The sequence below is a fragment of the Peromyscus leucopus genome, chromosome 11 (assembly GCF_004664715.2).
Source record: "Peromyscus leucopus breed LL Stock chromosome 11, UCI_PerLeu_2.1, whole genome shotgun sequence".
Lineage (NCBI taxonomy): Eukaryota > Metazoa > Chordata > Mammalia > Rodentia > Cricetidae > Peromyscus > Peromyscus leucopus.
In genome coordinates, this window is record NC_051072.1 from 35792115 (window position 1) to 35814206 (window position 22092).

Consider the following 22092-nt stretch of genomic DNA (forward strand, 5'->3'; position numbering starts at 1 on the left):
GACCCTTGCCCTTGATTAGCCCCACTCATGTCCATGTTGTTCATGTAGATCTCATCCATTTCTCTGTCATTGGGTGATCCCTGTGTCTTTCTTGGGGTCTTGTTTTCTAGGTGGCCTCCCTGGAGTTGTGAGTAGCAGTCTAGTCATCTTTGTTTTACATCTAGTATCCTCCTATGAGTGAGTACATACCATGTTTGTCTTTCTGAGTCTGGGTTACCTCACTCAGGATGATTTGTTCTAGATCCATCCATTTGCCTGCAAACCTCATGATGTCATTGTTTTTCTCTGCTGAGTAGTATTCCATTTTGTATATGTACCACATTTTATTTATCCATTCTTCAGTTGAAGGGCAATCAAGACCACATGAGAATAGGAAGAAGCAAAGTGCTAGAGAGGCCCACAGAAATCCACAAAGATACCCCCACAATAGACTACTGGCAATGGTCAAGAGACAGCCTGAACTGACCTACTCTGGTGATAGAATGGCCAAACAACCTAATTGTCGTGCTAGAAACCCCATCCAATGACTGAGGGAACTGGATGCAGAGATCCACGGCCAGGCCCAGGTGGAACTCCAGGAGTCCAATTGGTGAGAAAGAGGAGGGTTTGTATGAGCGAAATTGTTGAGCCCAAGGTTGGATAAAGCACAGGGACAAATAGCCAAACGAATGGAAACACATGAACTATGAACCAATAACTGAGGAGCCCCAACTGGATCAGGCCCTCTGGATAAGTGAGACAGTTGATTAGCTTGATCTGTTTGGGAGGCATCCAGGCAGTGGGACCAGGTCCTGTACTCAGTGCATGAGTTGGCTGTTTGAAACCTGGGGCTTATACAGGGACACTTGGCTCAGCCTGGGGAGAGGGGACTAGACCTGCCTGGACTGAATCTACCAGGTTGAACTCATTCCTCAGGGGAGACTTTGCCCTGGAGGAGATGGGAATGGGGGGTTGGCTGGGGGGAAGGCGGGGGGGGGGGGGGGGAAGAAGGGAATCTGTGGCTGATATGTAAAATTAAATTATATTATAAAATATAAATAAATAAATATAATGCAGGAATGAATGCTAGTACTAAAAGCAATACATATTCAAACCAATTCTATAGCATCATAGGAATAATTCACATAACTTCTCTCTTTAAGCTTACTTCCACCCTTAATCAGCATCAGACCATCCAGGCAGCTGGTAAAGTACTCAGAAAGCAAAAAAAAAATTTAAAAAAAAAAAAAAAAAAAAAAAAAGAAAGAAGCTGTTAAATCACATCAGTATTCTTGATGTCCTATGTCATTGGCCTCACTTGGGAAATTAGAAACACAAATAATACCACCCTCATGTCCTAATATGAGGAAATGCTGGAGGAGCACAGTGATCTCTGTTCATGAGCCCTACAGGGGAGTCCAGTGAACACTCATGTTTGAGTGCCATTGAGCAGGATCATCTATGCGGTCCCTCCCGATTCTAATGTCATGAGTCTACAAATTAGAAGGCCCCCAAAGGTTTAACATTTTCCATATATACCAATAAACACTGGTTTCTGTCCAAAAAAAACGTCCCTTTTGCAGGTATTACTAGATACAAAGAAAATTTTTGCTTGGAGAGAGTTTCTCAAATTATCTGAATAATGAATTGAACTTCATGCTGAAGGCATGGTCACCGTATATGTGTGCCCTCTAGAATACACGTCAGAAGACCCGAACACCTGCCAGGGCAGAAGGGCTAAGAGACACAAAGCCTAATGGGTTGTTTTGTTTCACTCTTAATTTTTTCTTTAAGTGTTATGGTTCTATCCACTTCTAACTCAGCGGTGAGACAGACAGACAGACAGTTCAAATACAATCTGTTTACCTGCTGAGGGCGCAGTGGTTCCAGCTCAGGGCTCCGACTACTGACAAGTGGCCAAGCATGTTTCTCAGCCACTTTCTAGTGATTATATCCCGTAACTGGAAAACATGGCCAAGCATGTGTCTCCGCGCTTTTTAGTGATTATATCCATAACTGGAGAACATGAACAAATAATAGAGTCCATGGCACTGCCTTTTCCCCAGCCCACCATGTTCTCAAAGGCCTCAGAGAGAATTACTAGATACAGACAGGCAGCCTGCTGTGAACTAAGAGAAAACTCAGTACCGCTCACTCTAATGGCCGTCCTGCTCTGACTACGTCCTGGAGTCACGTGGGGAGTATTGCTCTGTGCCAGCAGTTGTGGTTTAATTGGAAAGGTAGAAACGGAAAGTGTGGCATTCATGGTAAAGCTCCTAAAATGAATGCAATGTACAGCCAAGGACTGAGAGTCATGATTGAGCTTCTCACATCTTGGAAACCAGGAATTCTCGTGGTCAACCTATACAGTTCCAACAAACACACAGGTGAAGTATTTCTCACCCAAAGCTTCAGGAACAAGAAGTGTTTTGGATTTTGGAGCTTTTGGAAACATTTGTATAGAATGTACCTGTTGTACAGTCCTACTCCAAAATGCAAGATGCTCTGAGGTCTGCCACAGTATTTATTAGTCTGTGTGGATAAAATGAGGTGAGTCAGAACTCAATTTGCTACTGAAACTCCATTCTTCCCTCAATGAAAATGAGAAAGGCTAACTATGAGATAAGAAGACATCGTGATGCAAGCTGGCCTCCAAGGTTATCCAGCACCTGGGCAACATTCTTTATGCTGCTGAAAAAAAAAAAAAAATCACGATGATGGTAACATGAGGAATTCGGCTAACAAACACCTGACAGATGCTTGTCTCGGGCAGCCTATCGGGAAATCAAAGTCATATTACACCATTCTGCTCCTATCACAGCTTCAGATGAACGGAACCTGAAAAGGCACATTCTCTCCTGGGTTCCCAAACTAGAGGCTTTGTAAGTCCAACCTGAGTTTGAGAGATTTTTTTTTTTTCAAAAAATGAAAGATGACAGAAAGATTGTGAGGGAAATGAAGGAAAATACCCCCAAGTCTTCAAGAAATGCCATTCAGAGGAAAACAATTCTGTCTCTCCTCGCTTCCCGCAGTTCCAGGTACCTCACTTAATCTAGTTTCTCTGTATTAATACACTATCTCTATATTAATACGTTATATAGTAACTGCACAGAGGACATCAGGAGGAAATGTTTCTAGGATCTGCACTTCTCCCTCGCTGGTGCCAACAGCCAGCACGATCCCTCTCTGATCCAGGACACAGACGGTGCATAATTACAGAAGAGGCTTAAGTCTATTATTTTTCAGTCCCACTGTGGTTTTGTCTGTTCCAGATGTATACAGAGGATCCAAGGGCTACAGCAACAAGATTTTGGGAATTCCAGTTCAGGATATCGAGGTCCATAAGGAAACAAGTCTGAATTAGCCTGGTTGTGCAGCCAAATCTTTGAAGGAAAGACAGAGCTCTGGAGCTGATGTGATGGCTCGGCAGTGAGGAGCACTGGCTGCTCTTCCGAAGAACTCAGGTTCAGTTCCCAACCCACGTGGCAGATCACAGCTCTCTGTAACCCCAGTTCTGGGGATCCAACTCCTTCATATAAATATACATGCAGGTAAAACACCAATGCATGTGAAATAAAAATAGGCAATTTTTTAAGTTTTTAAAAATGGAAAGGGAGAGAAATCAATACTTTTGCCATGGACAGATGTAAGACAAAGTCCTGAACCAAAACAGATCATTGAAAGTTCAAAGATAAAAGCTGAAACATAATCTGGTTCAAGACCCATAGTCTGATGATGCTTAGCATCTATGCTCAAATAAACCTGTGTAAGAACACCATTTTTTGACTTAGTGTATTCATCCACCATGGTTAGTACAGATGTACCTCAGCTAAGAGGTTTCTGAAAACTAATGCCACATAATTTTTATAAAAATACCTTTGGACCTGCCATATCTACATGGGAAATACTATCATTCTTTCTAACTTTAAAAACAACATCAAATTAAGTATGTCTAGAAGAGATAGTGACTCACTTATGACATATCAAAGTTCTCAGCAATTTTCTTTAGCTTACACATATAAGAGCTCTTTTTTAAAGATTTTTAATATTTATTGACTATTATGTGTGTGTATTGCTTGCACGTGTGTATGTGCACAACATGTGTGCAGTGCCTGAAAACGCCAGAAGAGGGCATCTGAAAACTGGAGGTATAGCTGGTTGTGAGTTGTCCATACGGGTGCTGAGAACTGAACCTGGATCCTGGCAGTGCTCTTAATCACTGAGCCATTTTTTTGGCATCCAGCCCCAAAATTTATTTTTTGATTGTGTATATATGGAGGTAGGGCAGGGGATATGTGCACATAAATGGAAATGCTGTGGAGGCTAGACAACAGTGTCTGGTCCCAGGAGTTGGAATTATAGGTGGTTGTGAGCTGCCCAATATGGGTACTAGGAATGGAATTCATGTCCTCTGCAAGAGTAACTCTTAACTGTTGAGCCATCTCTCCAGTCCCCTGATAAGAACTCTTTGACTGCTGTGAGAAAATGTATGTTTTGACCACTTAATACCATGTCGAGGAACTTATTTCTTATAACTCATAATGCCTATCATGCCTGACACATATTAGCATACAGTTATGAAGTGCATCAGTTCTATTATAGTAGACTAAGCCCTCTGTGGTACATCCCTCCCACTAATACCAACTATTAACTCTTGACAAAAATATTAAAATCAAACCCCTGAGGACCCTTAAAAGTAAAAACAGGTAAACTAAGTCAGGAAGTCAAAGCATGAAGAAGGAGACTACCCAACCACAAGAGAATTTTTCACTTTTTTTTTTCTTGTATGACTTTGTCTTAACCTAGCACCTACAGTCAAGTCTCTAAGAAACCACATCATCTCTGTGATCAAAGACAAGGAGTCTGGGAGGCCAAAGTGTAAGGAAAACCTTGAACGAAAGAGAGCCAAAAAAAATGTCCTCCAGGCGTGAGTACAAGAGCTCACACATGTCTCATCTAATTGTGGAGTGGAGAAGAGACTCAGGGAAGCCTAGCAAAATCTGTGAAAAAGAAACAGAGATCTAAAACATTTATTCAGGTCTTAGCCTGGACTCAGAGCTACACGCATAAATGACGGCCCAAGTCAAGCAGCCGAGGCTTATGAAGTGGATCTGAGGGGCTGAAGAACTGGCTCAGTGGTTAAGAGCACTGACTGCTCTTCCAGAGGACCAAGGTTCAAATCCCAGCACTCACATGGCAGTTCACAACTGTCTGTAACTCCAAGATCTGACACCTTCACACAAACATACAAGCAGGGCAAAACACTAATGTACATAAAAATTAATAATTTTTTAAAAAATGGATCTGAGATTTTAAACACAAGCCAGAGATGGAAAGATCAGACCTAAAGGGTAACCCTAGCTAGGGCAAAAGTATCAACATTCTCAACAGGATTCAAAGTGAAAACAATATAATATGTATAATGTCTAGCATATGATTCAAATACTTAACACATGTAAAGAGAAAACAATCAATAGATAAAAACCCAAGATGACCTAGATATAAAAATGGTCAAATAAAGGAAGGATTAAAATTGATAAAAATAGGAACTACAAAACAAATGTCTGAAACAGAAAATGCAAATGTTAAAATTAAATAAAACGTAATATCTAAAACATTCTGTAGATGGGCTCAATAGCAAAATAAAAACAACAGAGTAAAAAAGTGTCAATGAACTTGCTTGTGCAATAATATTCAAAATCTGACATATACATAATTAGAGCCAAATCCTGGAACCAGAAGAAAGAGTTTTTGTCACAAAGGAGAGAATCCAAAAAACAATGGACCAGCATCTTTCAAATACTGAAAGTAAAATCTTCCAGCTCAGAATTCTGTCCAGCAAGGATGTCATGAAATTGAACATGAACATCTGACAGACGTCTCTGTCAACTGAGCTGATCAATAAGAAATGCTAAAAGGAGCCCTCCAGAATAAAGAGAAGTTATTAAAGAGGATCTCTTAGTTGATCTGGCTATTTGACTCTACTGGATCCAGAAACACCTAGAAGACACAATTCAGCTATGTGTTGTGAGGATGATAACAAAGAGACCAGCTGAGGGAGAAAGTCATGCTCTCAACGTGAGTGACCCCTCCCAAACAGCATCCCAGATAGAGATCCAAGCACAGTGCAATGTGGGCCTTCGCTTCTTCTTCCTGATCGAGTGCATCTGCTGCTGGATGCTGATGCTGATGCTGATGCTGATGCTGATGCTGCCCTCACCGACCTCAGGCTCTGCTCCAGCCTTCAGCCTTGTGGACTGAGCAGCTGTGAACTCTCAGCTGCTCATGTGCGGACAGTCATTGCTACACTACCCTGCCTGTATAAAGCAATATAACACATCCCTTTTTATAATGAATCTACATTCTACTGGCTTGAGTTCTTCAAAGAACCCTGCCTACCACTGAGAAAACGTTAAAACTTTAAGAATTAAGGAGAACATTAGAATTGACCAAAAAAATATTTGAAATAAATACAAAATGAGCATGGTTTCCCTCTTATGAAAGTTTTTAAAAATTTTTACAGGGGTGTGTGTGTGTGTGTGTGTGTGTGTGTGTGTGTGTGTGTGTTGTGCTGTGTGTGTGTTGTACTGTGTGAATACAGGTTAAAATGTGCCTGTGTAAATGTGGAAGCCTCAACTTACATTGAGAGCTCTCTTCAATTCTTTCCCTTCTTTTATTGAGTCAGGGTCCCTTGTTGAGATTTAGAATTCCACTGCAGTGGGTTCAAGACAGCCTGCAGAGACAGCTGCTGTCATTATGAACATCTTTTGACAAGTTTTATTCTTGATGGGAGGAAAGAAAAGAGCTATGGCTTGAAGAAAAAGTGTGCACAAAATTTGCCTTTTAGTATGAGTGTTTTGAGTTTTTTATATTTCTTGAGACTTTATATCCCCTAATGGTCATGATAATAAAGTCTCTGGGAGAAAGCTCTGAGAGAGTCATGATGGGAACTGCTTACTTCTGCTCATTCCTCTTTGTGGATGTTCCCCCTCCCTCTTCTGTTCCCTCCCTCACCAGGAGAGTTCACCACGGCCCTTGCTCTCAACCCTAATCATCCACCCTACATGACAGTTCATCCTTTATTTCAGCCACTGACTTCACTGTGATCTGCCAAACTCCTCCATGTCACACCAGCTCCTTCAGTGCAAGGAGTTGAAGCAGTTTTCTCTCCCCAAACTGTCTTCCCAATGGTGCCACTCTCCTGCTTCAAAACTTGTAACAACACTAAATTCATTCTTGATTCTTCGGTAGCTCTCTCCTGTATAAAATGTGTTCTGTATTTCTTGCATATAACATCATACACACATGCACACACATGTGTACACACACACACACACACTGTAAACTCTCTTCATTCTTTTGATATTTTTCTTAGTTAACAAATCCCAAATTTCATTTCTAAAACTAACTCTTGAATATCTGCATGATTTCTGCATTCACCTACCTGTGGCTCAGTCCCACTACGTCCTCTTTGCTGCCATTACCAATAATTCCCGACATAATGCCTTTGCCCATGCAGCATCAAATATGTTCTCATCTACCTTCTCCCTTACAAGTCTTACCCATCTTCCTTGAGGCAGCTTAAGTCTGGATAGCTCTAGAGTATTTCTGAGCTCACTGAGATCCACAACTCACTATTTATATTCTACATTGGCATGTTGGCAGTCAATCCTGTGTGAGTTAGTCCAGCTACTAAGTCAGAGCACGCCACTGTTTAACTGTTTAGACATTGCCACAGTGAAATTCCATGTGTAAGAGTAGGTCAACATCAGGATAGTTCATTCTAGTATAATTTCAAAAATGTACTAGTGAGTAACAATACTCATGTCCCACCAACAAAACCTATTACTGAAAGTTAAGTAGTACCCAAAACATGGTAGTTACATTATCCATTGTTGCATGTAACATCATGTGGGCACGAAACACGGACCATCTGGCTCTTCCAGAATCAGACTTTGGTTTTATGCCAGAGCATTGGCTGCGTCTTGTTATTTCAGCTGGTCAACTGGCAGTCTAAGCAGTGGCTTGCAGTAGTCATTTCAAAAACCCGTGAGATGAAGCTTCACCCCCGGGTGGCATGTGGAATGGTGGACACCACTGAACCTCCTAAGACAGAAGAATTCATCTCCAACTCCGTCTCTACAGCCTGCGGGAAACAAACAGTTCTACAGATCTCTAAGATCCCACAAATACAATAGTTCTCCCATGGGTATCAAGAGATTACAGAGTGAAAGAGAAAGTAGTCACTCTGATAAAACTGTAACATAAAGGATATAGGAAGAAAGGAAAGAAAAGAGTTCAGTATGGACTTTTTAAATAAGAGTTCAAAATTATTCAATGGCACTTTTCAACAAAGAATACATACATGGTAGACGTAAGTGTAGACAAAAATGTCATGAGGAACACACAGAGTACCACATCATGCTTTGAATATTCATTCTGCCATTTGATATTTTTTAAAAGAAAGTAAATTTTGTATGTTTACATATCCATCCCAGCCATGCTTACCTAGCAGACCTAAGCCCTATTCTTTGTATAAATAGTTGTTGATTTATTGATTTTAATTTTTTTCTTAATCTTACAATACCAGAACAGTTACTAATTTTTGACTAGTTTTACCCTTGACTATTTGGGTTCATGATTCTATCCTTTGTTCCGTTTTAAGTTTTCATCGAAAGACCCCACTAAGTCCAAACCACTGGCACTATTTTTTCATCTCTAGGCCTCAACTCATGATCAAACTGATAATGAAACATATATCAACAGGAAACAAGGTAACTCAAGTGAACTGTGGTCTCTGTGACTAAATGGTTTCTGATAAAAGCCTGAAAGTTTCACGGTGTTGCGCCAAGAAAACCAATTGTTACTCATAAATGCTTATCTTGGGGTTCACTATGAATACTTCCAACTGTCAGACTTGAAGGTTACTGGAAACACTTAGGCCTGCTAATAAAAGGCCACAAAATTATTTTTTAACAAAATCAATACCCAAAGCATTAACAACAGAGATAAGGATTTAGTTTCATGTAGAGTGCTTGCTTAACATGTACAGTGACTTAGACTCAAGCCCCAACACCACACACAGACATACACACACACACAATCAAATCAAATCAATCAATCAATCAATCAATCAACAAGAAGAACAAAGAACAACAACAAAAAATATAAGATCTTATTCATATCTAATGAGTAATGGGTCATTATAGTAAAGTTGCAGGATATAAAATTAACATATGAAAGTCAATTACATTTTTATATGCTGTCAATATACAACTAGAATTTTAAATTCAAAACAAATAGTATTTATATTATTAGCCAGAATTTTAAATGCTTAAGTATGTCTCCAAAAAAAAAATCTATATTAAAAAAAAAAAAACACTAAAAACGTTTGGTGAAAAAAAATAATATCTATATAGGGAGGTATTTCCACATACAAGAGCAAGAAGACTCTATGTCTACATACAGTTCTCCCCAAATTGATCAACAGATTCAATGTGATCACAATCAAACTTTCAGTAAGTTATTTTATGGATATGGGTAAGGTAATTCTAACAGCCATATAGAGACAAAAGATCAAAAATAGTCGACACATATTGAAGGATAAAAACAAAGTGAAAAAAAACTAACATTATCCAACTTCAAGACTTATAAACAAGCAGCAGTAATATTGACAGAAGAATCAACAAGTTCGATGACAGGATGGAGAGCATGGAAAGAGACTTGTACTAATTCAGGATCAAAGACAGCATGATGGGGAACAGGGAACTCTTCAGCTGCTTCTCCAACAGCTGGATTCCACATGTGAACAGCTGAATCTACACACAGACCTTTCATTCCTCACAAACATGAACTTCAAGTGGGTCACAGACCTAAACAATCCCTCTCCTAGAAAGTGGCATAGGAGAAAAGCTGGACGAATTTGGGCTTTGTGATTACTTTTTAAATAGAACACCAAGACCAAAACTCACGAGTGATTTGTGAGCTGGACTTCGGTAAAATTTACAACTTCCATCCTGCAAGACACTGCTAGGAGAATGAGAAGAGAGCCGTTTTCCACAGTTGATAGAAGACTGTTTGCCCAAATGTACAAAGAGACTTTCCGCTGGAACAAGGACTATCAAGCTGGCTGAGCGGGTAAGGCTTGCTGCCTGTCCTGACAACCTGAGTTCAGTCTCCAGAACCCATATGGTGGAAAGAGAAAATCAATCCCCACAAATTTTATTTGACAAGTGTATGCATGTATATACTCTGTGCCTTATAAAAATGTTACACACACAACACACACACACACACACACATATATATATATATATATATTATATATATATATATACAAGTTATAATATAATTTATGTATTATCTAAAGTATCAGAATAATAAAGATACATGCTCCCAGCCTTCACAGGACTTTTTTTTTGTTCTGTCAAATAGCATCTTACAAGAAAACAGTTACTGCTGCTCAGACCAGAAGATGAAGAGACTGGGTTAGGGAACTTGCCCAGAGTGTGCAAGGTCCTGGGTTCAATCGCCACAGCAGCAGAACTTCAAAAGAAGGAGGAGGAAGTGGAGGAGGGGAGGAGGAAGAAGATGGGGACGAGGGACAGCTGAGGCAGCGCACCCTTCCTGATAGTTTACTCTGCTTTAAATTTATTATTCTAAAAAAAAAGATAAAATTCCTCCTCTCATCCCAACAGTGTATCTATAAAGCAACCCCTGCCCTCAAAAGAACATGTACAAACCTGAAACTTTGGTGCTCATTTTTATATATCTAACACCATCTTTCTCCATTTTACTGTCAGGAAACATAGGCTTGAAAACTAAATATGTGCAAAGGTCTAGAAAATGAGGCTGTGCTTCTGTGTGGTTTTTTTTTTATACAATGCCTAAAACTTTCAAAACTTTAATGTAAAATTAGGAACACAGAAGCAGGCGTGCTCTTTAGAATTGAGTCTCTCTCTCTCTCTCTCTCTCTCTCTCTCTCTCTCTCTCCTCTCTCTCTCTCTCTCTCTCTCTCCTTTCTCTTTCTTTTCACGTTTGTATCTGGAGTCCAATCCATATTTACAAGCTGTTATTACAAAGGGAGAAATAACACGAATGTTTCCTGGACATTTACAAAGTGAAGCGATCGTTATCTCACAGATTGCTCGCACAGAACTCTGGGCTGTAACCCTTGCTAACAACCCTTGCTAACAGAGCCACAGACTACACAAAGCATCCAAAGGAAGACAAAAGTGGGAGGAGACAATGAGGGGCTTGGAGACCAGTGCTTTGTGTGTTCTAAAAGTGGCCTGCCCTAAGAAGCTTCTGGAAAATACCACCAGTAATTACCTCACAGAGTTGCAGAGCCGTCCAGATAGACCTCCAACCCCTCCATCCTCAGTCTGCCTGCAGCTTTGGGCCCAGCTGGTACACTTAAAAGTTGCAGGAGCTGCCCGCCATGAAGCTGCTGGGCCTAATCATGTGTCAATAAAGCATATAATTTCAGACTTGCAGCTCTCGTAAGAGAAGCAGGAGAGAGATCTACACAGCTCATCCCAAGAACCTCTCAGTCAGTCTCTGCCTCCAATATCACATCTTTCCTCAGTGCTGACACAAAGTGACCTCAGGGTACTTCAGGTAAAGTACATGTGATGGGTTCGTAGAGCCAGTCTGGGGGGAATGGCTATATAAGGTTATTTCCTTGACCTCTTAGTTACAACCAAAGTGACAGCAAGTGACTGAGATAGTAAGACATACAGAAAGACAAAGAGCTGGGCTGCTGGCACACGCCTTTAATCCCAGCATTCGGGAGGCAGAGGCAGGTGGATCTCTGAGTTCAAGGCCAGCCTGGTCTACAGAGTGAGTTCCAGGACAGCCAGGGCTACACGAAGAAAGCCTGTCAAGAAAAACAGAGAAGTAGGAAGAAAAGGAGGAGGAGGAGAGAAGGAGAAGAAGAAGGGCATGTATGGAACTAGACAACAAGCTACAATTTTTTTTCTGGAAGGCAGATAAAGGATTAGTAGCCGACCACAAAGAACATAAGAAAAAGAATGATATAAAAATTACTCTTTAAATATTAAAACTAGGGTGTCCTTAGTGATGGAACTTGACATGTGCTGTGGTACTGGGGAGGCAGAGGCTGGGAGATTGTGAATTGAAAGCCAGTCTGTGCTACATAAAGAGTTTGACACTGGCCTGAACTACATAGTGAAACCTTGTCTCAAAAAATATTTTTTAAATAGAGACAGCCAAATTTTAAATTTTAGTAACAAGACTGGTAAGTAATTCATCAGAGGAGAGAGAGAGAGAAACAATAAGATGAAAAATAGAACAGAGAAGATAGGAAAATCAGAAAATCAATCCAGAAATATCAATAATTAGCTTAAAATAGAAAGAAAAAAGTGGCAAAATTATGAAAGAATAATTAGAGAATTTTAGTGAATGGAAAGGCCCACCAAATGGTGCTTTTTAATGTACAATGAGGTGGAGGTGGGCATTAATGCCAAGTTTTATCATCCTAAATTCTAGGACACTGGTGGTAGGAGAGGCTGCTAACAGTGGCTGTGGGGGTGGGGGAGGCACGTGGCATACAGAATACAGGAGGTCAGAATAGGATGGGACTTCTCAACATGTGTGAGCTAGAAAAGACAGTGTCTCCACAATGCTGGATAAAACTGGAATTTTCAACCAGTCACACTATGACTCAAATTTGAGTATCATAGATATTTCCAGAAATAGTGGATCTAGTGTCAGAGAGAGAGAGAGGAGTCCCAGGATTATAGCTCTGCAACTGGCCAAGTCAACAGTCTGTTGGTAGAGGGACATCAGGGAAGAGGAAAGTAGAGGGATCGAGTGTATAGTTGTATTGTCAGTAGTGAGAAACAGAACATGGATGTCAATGGGAAAGAAGAGCTTCAAAGACATGTTAAATGAAAACAAGTCAAGGAGGGGAAACAGAGTCAAACTAGAGAAGAAGGCTACTAATAGTGAATATAACTTACAGTGGAATATAGTTATATGATAATAGGGTATGGACACTGACGGTATACCAAGTCTGGTCTGGTTTTGCAAACTATAACAGACACACTTCCAGAAACTGGAAAAACAATGAGGCAAGAGGGGCCCTGAGTTCTTGTCTGCTGTGCCAGAGTCCTCAAAAGTCTAAAATAGCCAAAGAAACAGAGGAAGACATAAGTATTAAAGGGAGAACTGAGAATGATAACCTCTAGAAAATGGGACTTGGGAGTGAAGGTGGCCAGAGCAGAGGATTATGGGAGTTATGCAAATTGGATAATGATGTTGATTTCATCTAATGAATATAAATAACATTTTAAAGTAAGGAAGGAATGAAAGAAGTAGGGAGAAAGGAGGGCTGGAACAAGGGTAACACCAGTCTCTGCCCCATGCCTGCCCAGACACATCAGGATTTCTCACAGAGATGCATTTTCCATTCAGTTTGCTGAACTCCCTTCTGGGTTGAAAACAGCTGGTTTAGCCATTTCTGGAAACGAATGCACATAAAGAGAATACTTCTTTAGGAACACACGTGTGTACCTCAGGTGTGACGGATGAAGACATTACAACCGAGAGTTTGCTAGAGAGGTCCAAGTTTTCACAGTGTGATGACTAGTGGTGAGAATCTCACATAGATTATTTTTAACCTCAGCAACTCCAGAGCTCATTGGGGATTACTGAGCTAAAGTAAAAAGCCTTCCTTTATTCTTCCAGCTCTGAAACTGACTTAGTATACAGTCCAATCACAAGCCAATGGTACCTTTACTCATGAGGAACCAGAATAAGCAACCTCAAAGAGCTTAAGGAAATCCTTAACTTTCATGAACACAAAAAATAATATCATTTTATTGGGGCATTGAATGTTCTTATGACATCCTTTTGTCCAACTTTGATCAAAACCAGTTAGGAAAATTAGGAATAAATACCCCCCCAAAAAAATAATGCATTGGAATTTTCAAAGAATATAATGGTGAATAAGTAAAGTGGAGAAGATTCTGGGGTTTTTTTTGTTTTTTGTTTTTTGTTTTTTTGTTTTTTGTTTTTTGTTTTTGTTTTTTTTTTGTTTTTTTTTTTTTTTTTGTTTTTTTTTGTTTTTTTTTTTTTTGGTCTTCACAGCCCAGACATAACTATCTTTCTAGGCATCATTTTAATATTTGTTTTCCTCCTCTGTGGCAATGTATTGTGATGAAAACCTTTCTTACAGTCTAAGAGACTGGAACATTTGCTGGACCTCACAGCTAGAGTTACTAATGCACCTTGAGGTCAGTTAAGACTTAAGACTGCTATCCTACTGTATGCTGGGACTGTTTGTTTAAGCTACTTTTAAGAAAACAATGTAATATCTAATCTTACTTGCCTGGGCTTCCCATGTAGTCAGCTTTTACAGCCTCAGCTAAGATTACATAGATGTAATCCTAAATGATGTACTCTTCCATGCCCCTGGCTCAGAGTAATGCATGTATGTTATGATAATCATCTTCTGGAATCAGTAAATCGAGGCTGGAAGCAGCCTTATAAAATGAACATCCACCATAAATATTGGCTGCAATGTATGGATGTTGTTGGATAAACGATGAAGTTTGTAGTACTGTTTGTTATCAGGGACAGTTGGAGTCAATAACTCAATCCCTTGTAAAATTCTGTTGGTTTTTGTCCAGCATCTACCTTCATTTCTTCCCCATGTGATACTGTCTGTGCTGGTCAATAAGGAAAGAGCAAAGCTTTTGTTAGGGACACACACTCAGGCATTCACAAAGACAGACAGACACATTCAGACAGACACGGGGACAGGGATAGCTTCAGAAGCCAGCATCCAGACAGGCACGGATTCAGAGTCGTGACTGTAGGCAAATGAGGAGCATGGAAGACACAGGATGAGGTAGAGAATTCAAAGCTGCTTCACTCTGAGCTCAATAATACCAAGAGGAAGCGTTTTATGTGACACTGACATTATTGAAGACTCATTCATCAGACCCATGCACTCGTCAATTCATCAAAGGTAAGCGTTGCCAGGCAACGAACCGTGGCTCTGGTGTATTCCAGACAGAACAGCTGACTGCAAAGGAGTTTCCCAATCTCGGGGCTATGGGCATTTTTTCAATATTTCATTTTGATTATATTAGAAATATTAAAGTAAAGATAAAACATTTTCTCAGGTACATTAAAATTTATCTTCATGGTTTGTCCTCAGTCGTAAAATGGAAGAGAAACTGCTGAAAACTGTTCTTCTTATGATGCAAAGGGTGGGACTGTGGGTGTTTTAGTTACTTTTCTTATTTTTTTTTTGTTATTAAATTTTTTCTTTATTTTATTTTATTTTACATACATACCAACCACAGCTTCCCCTCCCTCCACCTCCATCCCCACCCCCTCCACTCCAACTGAGTGAGGCATCCCACCGTAGGGAGCAGGTTCCAAAAGGCCAGCTCATGTGCCAGGGACGGGTGGCAGTCCCACTGCTAGGGGCCCCACAAGCAGACCAAGCTACACAACTGGTACTTCCATGCAGAGGGCCTAGGTCTGTCCCATGCAGGCTCCCTAGCTGTTGGTCCAGAGTCCTGTCGGTCCAGAGTCTGTGAGCTCCCGCGATCTCGGGTCAGCTGTCTCTGTAGGTTTCCCCATAATGATCTCAGCCCTCCTGCTCATACAGTCCTTCCTCCCTCTCCTCAACAGGACTCCCAGAGCTCGGCCCAGTGCTTGGCTGTGGATCTCTGCATCTGCTTCTATCAGTTACAAGATGAATTTCTATGATGACAATTAGGGTAGTCACCAATCTGATTACAAGAGAAGGCCAGTTCAGACACCCTTTCCACTCTTGCTAGGAGTCTTAGCTGGGGTCATCCTTGTGGATTCCTGGGAGTTTCCCTGGCACCAGGTTTCTCCCTAACCCCATAATGTTCCCCTCTCTCAAGATATCTCTTTCGTTGCTCTCCCTCTCCATCTCTCCCCCAACTCAACCATCCCAATCCTTCATGTTCCCACCCCCCATCTCTTCCCCTCTATCCCCTCCTCCTCACCCCCAGTTTACCCAAGAGATCTCATCTATTTTCCCTTCCCAAGGCAATCCATTCATCCCTCTTAGGGTCCTCCTTGTTACCTAACTTCTCTAGGGCTGTGGATTGAAGCCTGGTTACCCTTTGCTTTACATCTACTATCCACTTATGAGTGAGTACCTGCCATGTTTGTCTGTCTGGGTCTGGGTCACCTCATTCAAGATGATTTTTCTAGTCTCATCCATTTTGCCTGCAAATTTCATGAGGTCATTTTTTTTTAACCTCTGAGTAGCTATTGGCATTTCAAGGCAGGTAGTTAGTTATATCTTGCTGTAAGGGCTGTCCTGTACTTCACAGTGTGTTTAGCATCATAGCTGACCTGCACCCACTATGGTGTCCTTCCCCAGAGTTATGACAATGGGAAACACCACCATGTATGCCATGAGGCACAAAATCATCCTCAGATGAGAATACTGATATAAAACAACATCTCTAACATAGTCTGCTGGTCAGTAGAAGAATGTAGCATCTCAGATGTAACAGACTTCATAGACGCATTTCTTCAAAAGCCCATATTATCCCACAGAGCTGGCCAAGGCATTGGCCAGCACATGCTGCTCTTTAGGTACTCGTGGGTTCCCTTTCTTATGTGAGGTCTGTATTATACTTTAATTAGCAACTTAGGACTAGCCCAATTAATGTGAGTTCTGGGAGTTTCAACAACTACTCAGACTCTCATTGTGGCAACACCCTCCAGAGGATCAGTGAGGACCCCTGAAAGACCACACATGTTTACTGAAGAGCTGTCTTCACCACTCTGAATGCTATCTGACTCCTAGCTAGTCGTGACAACAGATGCTCACCATTAAATAATAACACCATTTCCATTATTCCCTGCCCAGGTTCTTCAGTGACTTCTGTTTAACCATTTCTCCAAGAGATGTCTTGCCAAGTCCTTTGTGTGTCCACAGAGCCACCAGCTGCCAGACATGGTAAGAGACCAAAAAAAGTCCCAAGGGGCTGAGCAGTGACTCTAATCAGCAGTAGAAGGTGAGAAAATAGTAATGTTAACAAACTGGCCCGGCATGAGGCCCAGCAGCACCCCTAATTCTTTTACAGAATTTTCATACTTGGACCATCACTTATCCTCTAAGCTCATACTCAGCAAGAAAGCGTGAATGAAAGGCCTGCTCTGTGTATTTATTTCTTCTTTCCAATGAGTTCAAATAACTAGAATTTATACTCACAGTATATTCTTTCCTCTTGCACAATATGTACACTAAACACGGAAAGAGATATACACTAATGAATACTCTCGACTGAAGTCTAGTTTTGTGGCTTCTCTAGTTTAAAGCCTTTGGGATGAAATACTGCTTCCTTTAGAAGCTAGTCGCTGAATTTGGTAAACCTAAAAGTAACTGACATATAATGTGCCCAAAAGACCTAGAGCGAACTCCCGAGAGCTTAAAATCATAAGAAGAAATGCAACAAACAAATAACAGCGAAGATTTCAGGAAAATACTCAGTTAAAAATCTTCTAGAGCATAGCTTTTTTAACTGGAGGTTCTGTGGGGGCTGAGAAGTAATTGGCAGTAATGAAGGGTTTCTGAACTTGCAATAACCAAAAGTTCATTCAAAATTAAATGCGTAATGAATCTAAGTGGTTTCTCTCAATGTTCTCTCGTGTTGCCTCACACAACTTCACCACAGCCTCGGTTCTGAACATACCACACGGGCACTTTGCACTGAGAAGTCTGTCAAACCACATAATGTCAACAACAAACACTGCCCCAAACACCTCATCTCAGACTCAAGGCTGTTGTATATGATGAACAGTAGTGTTTTTACTGTGTGTACAAAGGTTTTCTGCTCTTACAGAAACCTAATGGTTTCAGTAAGAAAAACTTCTTGTATTTTCCCACTATCATCCCTCAGAATGTAAGTATCAAAGGAGTGTATCTTTGGGCTATGTTATGTTATAATGTTTGGTTTTAAAAACTGCTGCTTGAATTCTTGTCGTGAATTTCATGAATTTAAAAAAAAAAAAAAAGTCAGTGAATGAATTTTGGCCTGAGATTAAAGCAGAATTTCTAACAATTTCTGAAATGGCCCTAAACATGCTTCTGCCATTTTGCACTATATATCTACACAAAGCAGCATTCTCAGCCCTGATAGATATAAAATCAAAACATTGGGGCTGGAGAGATGCCTCAGAGGTTAAGAGCACTGGCTACTTCCAGGGGACCTGGGTTCAATTCCCTGCACCAACATGGCAGCTCCTAACTGTCTGTAGCTCCAGTTCCAGGACATCTGACACCCTCACACAGACATACATTCAGGCAAAACACCAATGTACATAAAGTAAAAATAAATGTTATTTTAAAAAATTAAAATAAAAATATCAATCAAATCTGAAAGATCCTAAAAATACTCTGCATCTTGTAATACCAACCATTTCAGCCAAGATTTAATTTTCTATGTAAAAATAAATAAGCATGTCTATCTCATTAGTATCCAAATTTTTCTCTAGTCTTAAGAAATGATAAAGTTATATGTACACTAAACAAATGTTTTTAAATATATTTCTCATGATTTGTTATCAGGAAATGTTTGTTTTTCTATGTCCATTTTATATACTTATATTCTCAGGGTCACAAAAATTTTCTTAGGTGAAAAGGGGTCATAAGAAAACCTATGATAGAGGAAGAATCAAATTGATGCTGAGAAACTTTTTAGGTGGCCCCTTTAGGACAAACCAAGTCACCCCATTGGCTGAGAGGAACATTTTCCTCTGTCCCCTACACGAGGTGTCTTGCAGAAATAGAGATTGGAATTATTCATTTCAGAGCTTCCTTTGAGGGGGTTTTTCAGTGATTCTTTGGTGTGGGATCCTGCAAGAAAAACATTTAGGTTTGAATCTGGCTTTTAAAACACACCGTCGTTTGGACTACTGGTCTGACTAGCCATGGTATCTTTCTTGGTAGATTAGAATGTAAGGTCTGAGCTCTCACACCAAATTCTAGGGGGGAAAAAATGAATGGATGGGACCTTTGCTAAAGCTTTGGACTCATCCATGAGCAGTCACAAGAAACTGCCTTAATAGCCTCTAAAGCCTGGAGGAAATGCCAGAGATTAAGGCCGGACTCCACCGTCAGCAGCAGCAGCCATGAAGGCCTTCACTTGAGCATGGATAAAACAGATTTTCAGAACAGGTAGAAATAGTTCAGTAGCTTAAAGGATGCTGCAAGGAGCGTCTTCTCTAGCTGTGATCACCCCCCTCGGACATCACTGTAGGATGCTTGTGTACCAGTCATTGGTCTTCACTACCTGATCCTTAGGGTATCACTTTGCCTCTCCTCCTTCCTGTCACAGAAAGATGTGGTAAGGGTAGTTGGCGATAGTCACAGTGAAATACTGTCTAAGAAACAGAAGTCGATGTTATTGATATCGATATTTTTCATATGTTTTCTGTGATGGTTAGCTTTAGCTGTCAACTTGTCCCAGTCTAGAATCACCTAGGAAGGGAGTTTCAATGAGGGATTGTCTACATCGGGTTGGCCTGTGGTGTGCCTGTAGGAAACTGCCTTGATTAAGTTAATTGGTGTGGGGATACCCTGGCCACTGTGGGTGGCACCATTCCCTAGGCAGGGGATTCTGAACTACGTATGAGTAGAGAAATTGAGACAAGCACAAAAAAAAAAAAGTAAGTAGGCGTTTATTATCTCTCTGCTTTTGGTTGTGATGTGACTAGATGCCTCAAATCCCTGACTTGGTTTACCCAAAAAGATGGAGTTGTAAGACAAATAAACTTCACCTCCCCTAAGTTGTTTTCTGAGAGAGTATTTCCAAGCAACATAAATGAAACTAGAATATATTCTTTTATCAAGATTGAGAAAGCCCTTTACCAGGAATACCTGTCAAACTACCCTCAAATACTAGATATCTACCATGTATGTCAAAAACTAAATATCTTGGAAACACATGAAATATGAACCAAAGGCTGAAACTGATCAGCCTCTGAATAGGTGAGACAGTCAATTGCTTGATCTGTTTGGGAGCATCTAGCATGTACCAGGTCCTGGCTTGTTCATGAGTTAGTGTTTGAAACCTGGGACCTATGCAGGAACGCTTGACTCAATCTGGGAGGAGGGGACTGGGCCTGCCTGGACTGAGTCTATCAGGTCGATCCAGTCCTCGGGGGATTTTGATCTGGAGGAGGTGGGATGGGGGTGGGGGGGGAAGGGGCAGGAAGGGAGAGAACAAGGGAATCTGTGGCTGTTATGTAGAACTGAATAGTATTGTAAAATTAAAAAAATGTAAAAAAAAAAAAAACTAAATATCCATCACATATATCATCTCGGTCAAGGGGCCTCCAGAAAAGCTTGGCCTTTTGACATGTAACAATCCTTCCTGCATTTGGACAACTGTGAGTTTGATGGACTGTCATTCATGTTCTTGGAGCCTGGCACCCCAGTTCCCAGGACTCAAAATATAAGAGACGGACACTAGGTTACAGGAAGAGAGAGGGTATAAACATGAAACATCCCTCACAGTTTTAAATTTGGCTCTTTGTTTTGAAATGTTTAATTACTGAGTTATTTTTTAGAAGAATACAGAGAAAAAGCTAGGCCTCAGAACCTCAAATGACACAGGGAAAGTGTGGTGGTTTGAATAAAAATGCCTTCCATAAGGCCATAGGAAGCAGCATTATTAGGTGTGGCCTTGTTAGAGTAAGTGTGGCTTTGTTGGAAGAAATGTGCTCTGTGGGATGGGCTTTGCGGTCTCAGATCCTCAAGCCAGGACGAGTGTCATTTCTCTTCCTGCCGTCTGCTGATCCAGATGCAGACCTCTCTGCTACCTCTCAGGTACCACGTCTGCCTGTGTGCCACCATCCTTCCCGCCATGACGACAATGGCCTAAACCTCTGAACTGTAAGCCAGCCCCAATTCAATGCTTTCCTTGATAGGAGTTGCAATGGTCATGGCATCACAGCCATAGAACCCCTGACTAAGACGAAAAGCCAATGCTCAAAGCCTGATAGCTCTGTGGGTGAAGAGAAAGCCTGATGGCCTGAATTTAATCCCTAGATTAAACATAAGGGTGCAAGGAGAGAAACAACTCCACAAAGTTATCCTCTGGCTGCCATATGCATACCAGGATGTGTGGTCACACACATACATACATACATACATACATATGTATCACGCACGCGCACACACACACACACACACACACACACACACACACACACACACTGAGAGAGAGAGAGAGAGAGAGAGAGAGAGAGAGAGAGAGAGAGAGAGATGCTAAAAATGGCGGGGGGGAGGCCGTGCTTGGAAGCTGGCCGAGCCTCTAGCCTCAGAAAGCAGGAGATGGCAATTTCGTGCACCGAGCACGACTGTAAATGAAGCTCTCTGCAGATAGAGTAGATAGATGTCTCTGCGGACAGGGGATGGAAGGACCTTCTGAATTTGTTCCCCTGAAATAAAACAAAGCACCCCCAGCCAAGCCCCTAGAATATGGAGTACGTGCTTGGGTGCATCAGAGTACTAACCAAAGCAGAAACTGAAATGGGCTTTTTTTGATTGACAAGCTGTTGCTTGGGGTTTCCAATTTTTCACGTACTTCTTTATTAAGAAACAAAAGGTGAATTTCAAGCTCAGAAAGAGCCAGGAAGCCCCTAATTTTAGCAAGAAATTCCCCTAAAACAATGACAAGCCAAAGTTCCTCAATTACACAGGATTACAAAAGATTTCCCACACTCCTCTCTCCTCCTGCCGCCGTCTGGTAAATCCTGGTGTTGCTACTTGTCGTTATGTGGGAAAGCCCTCGGCTTAGGAAGATTTGGGTCCTTTTTCAGTCTTTGGAACCCTGGTGCCTCAGGAAGAAGCTGGTACCACAGTCAACATCCATCTTAACAAGACGGCACAGTGGCTCACGTCTGCCATCTCAGTCCTTAGAGGGCTGAGGCAGGAGAATTGTGGCAAGTATGAGGCATGCCTGAACTACGCAGTGAATTCCATGCCAGCCGGGGTGATATAGTAAGACCCTGTCACAAAAAGAAAAAAAAAGGAAAGAAAGGGAAGGAAGGGGAAGAGAAGCAGGAAGGATGCTATCCCAAGAT

The 22092-nt window shown here is 41.1% G+C and overlaps 1 protein-coding gene across 1 annotated transcript in view; it reads right to left on the reverse strand.

The window, feature by feature from the left end:
• The window catches only part of Cdc20b (cell division cycle 20B), a 31132-nt gene that overhangs the window by 8195 nt on the left and 845 nt on the right, over positions 1 to 22092 (reverse strand). Inside the window, 8 exon segments of the mRNA XM_028883593.1 lie at positions 1846 to 1940; positions 3127 to 3152; positions 3155 to 3215; positions 3218 to 3318; positions 8009 to 8125; positions 13369 to 13462; positions 14753 to 14816; positions 18733 to 18859. Of these exon segments, the coding sequence (XP_028739426.1) occupies positions 1846 to 1940; positions 3127 to 3152; positions 3155 to 3215; positions 3218 to 3318; positions 8009 to 8125; positions 13369 to 13462; positions 14753 to 14816; positions 18733 to 18859 (685 nt within the window).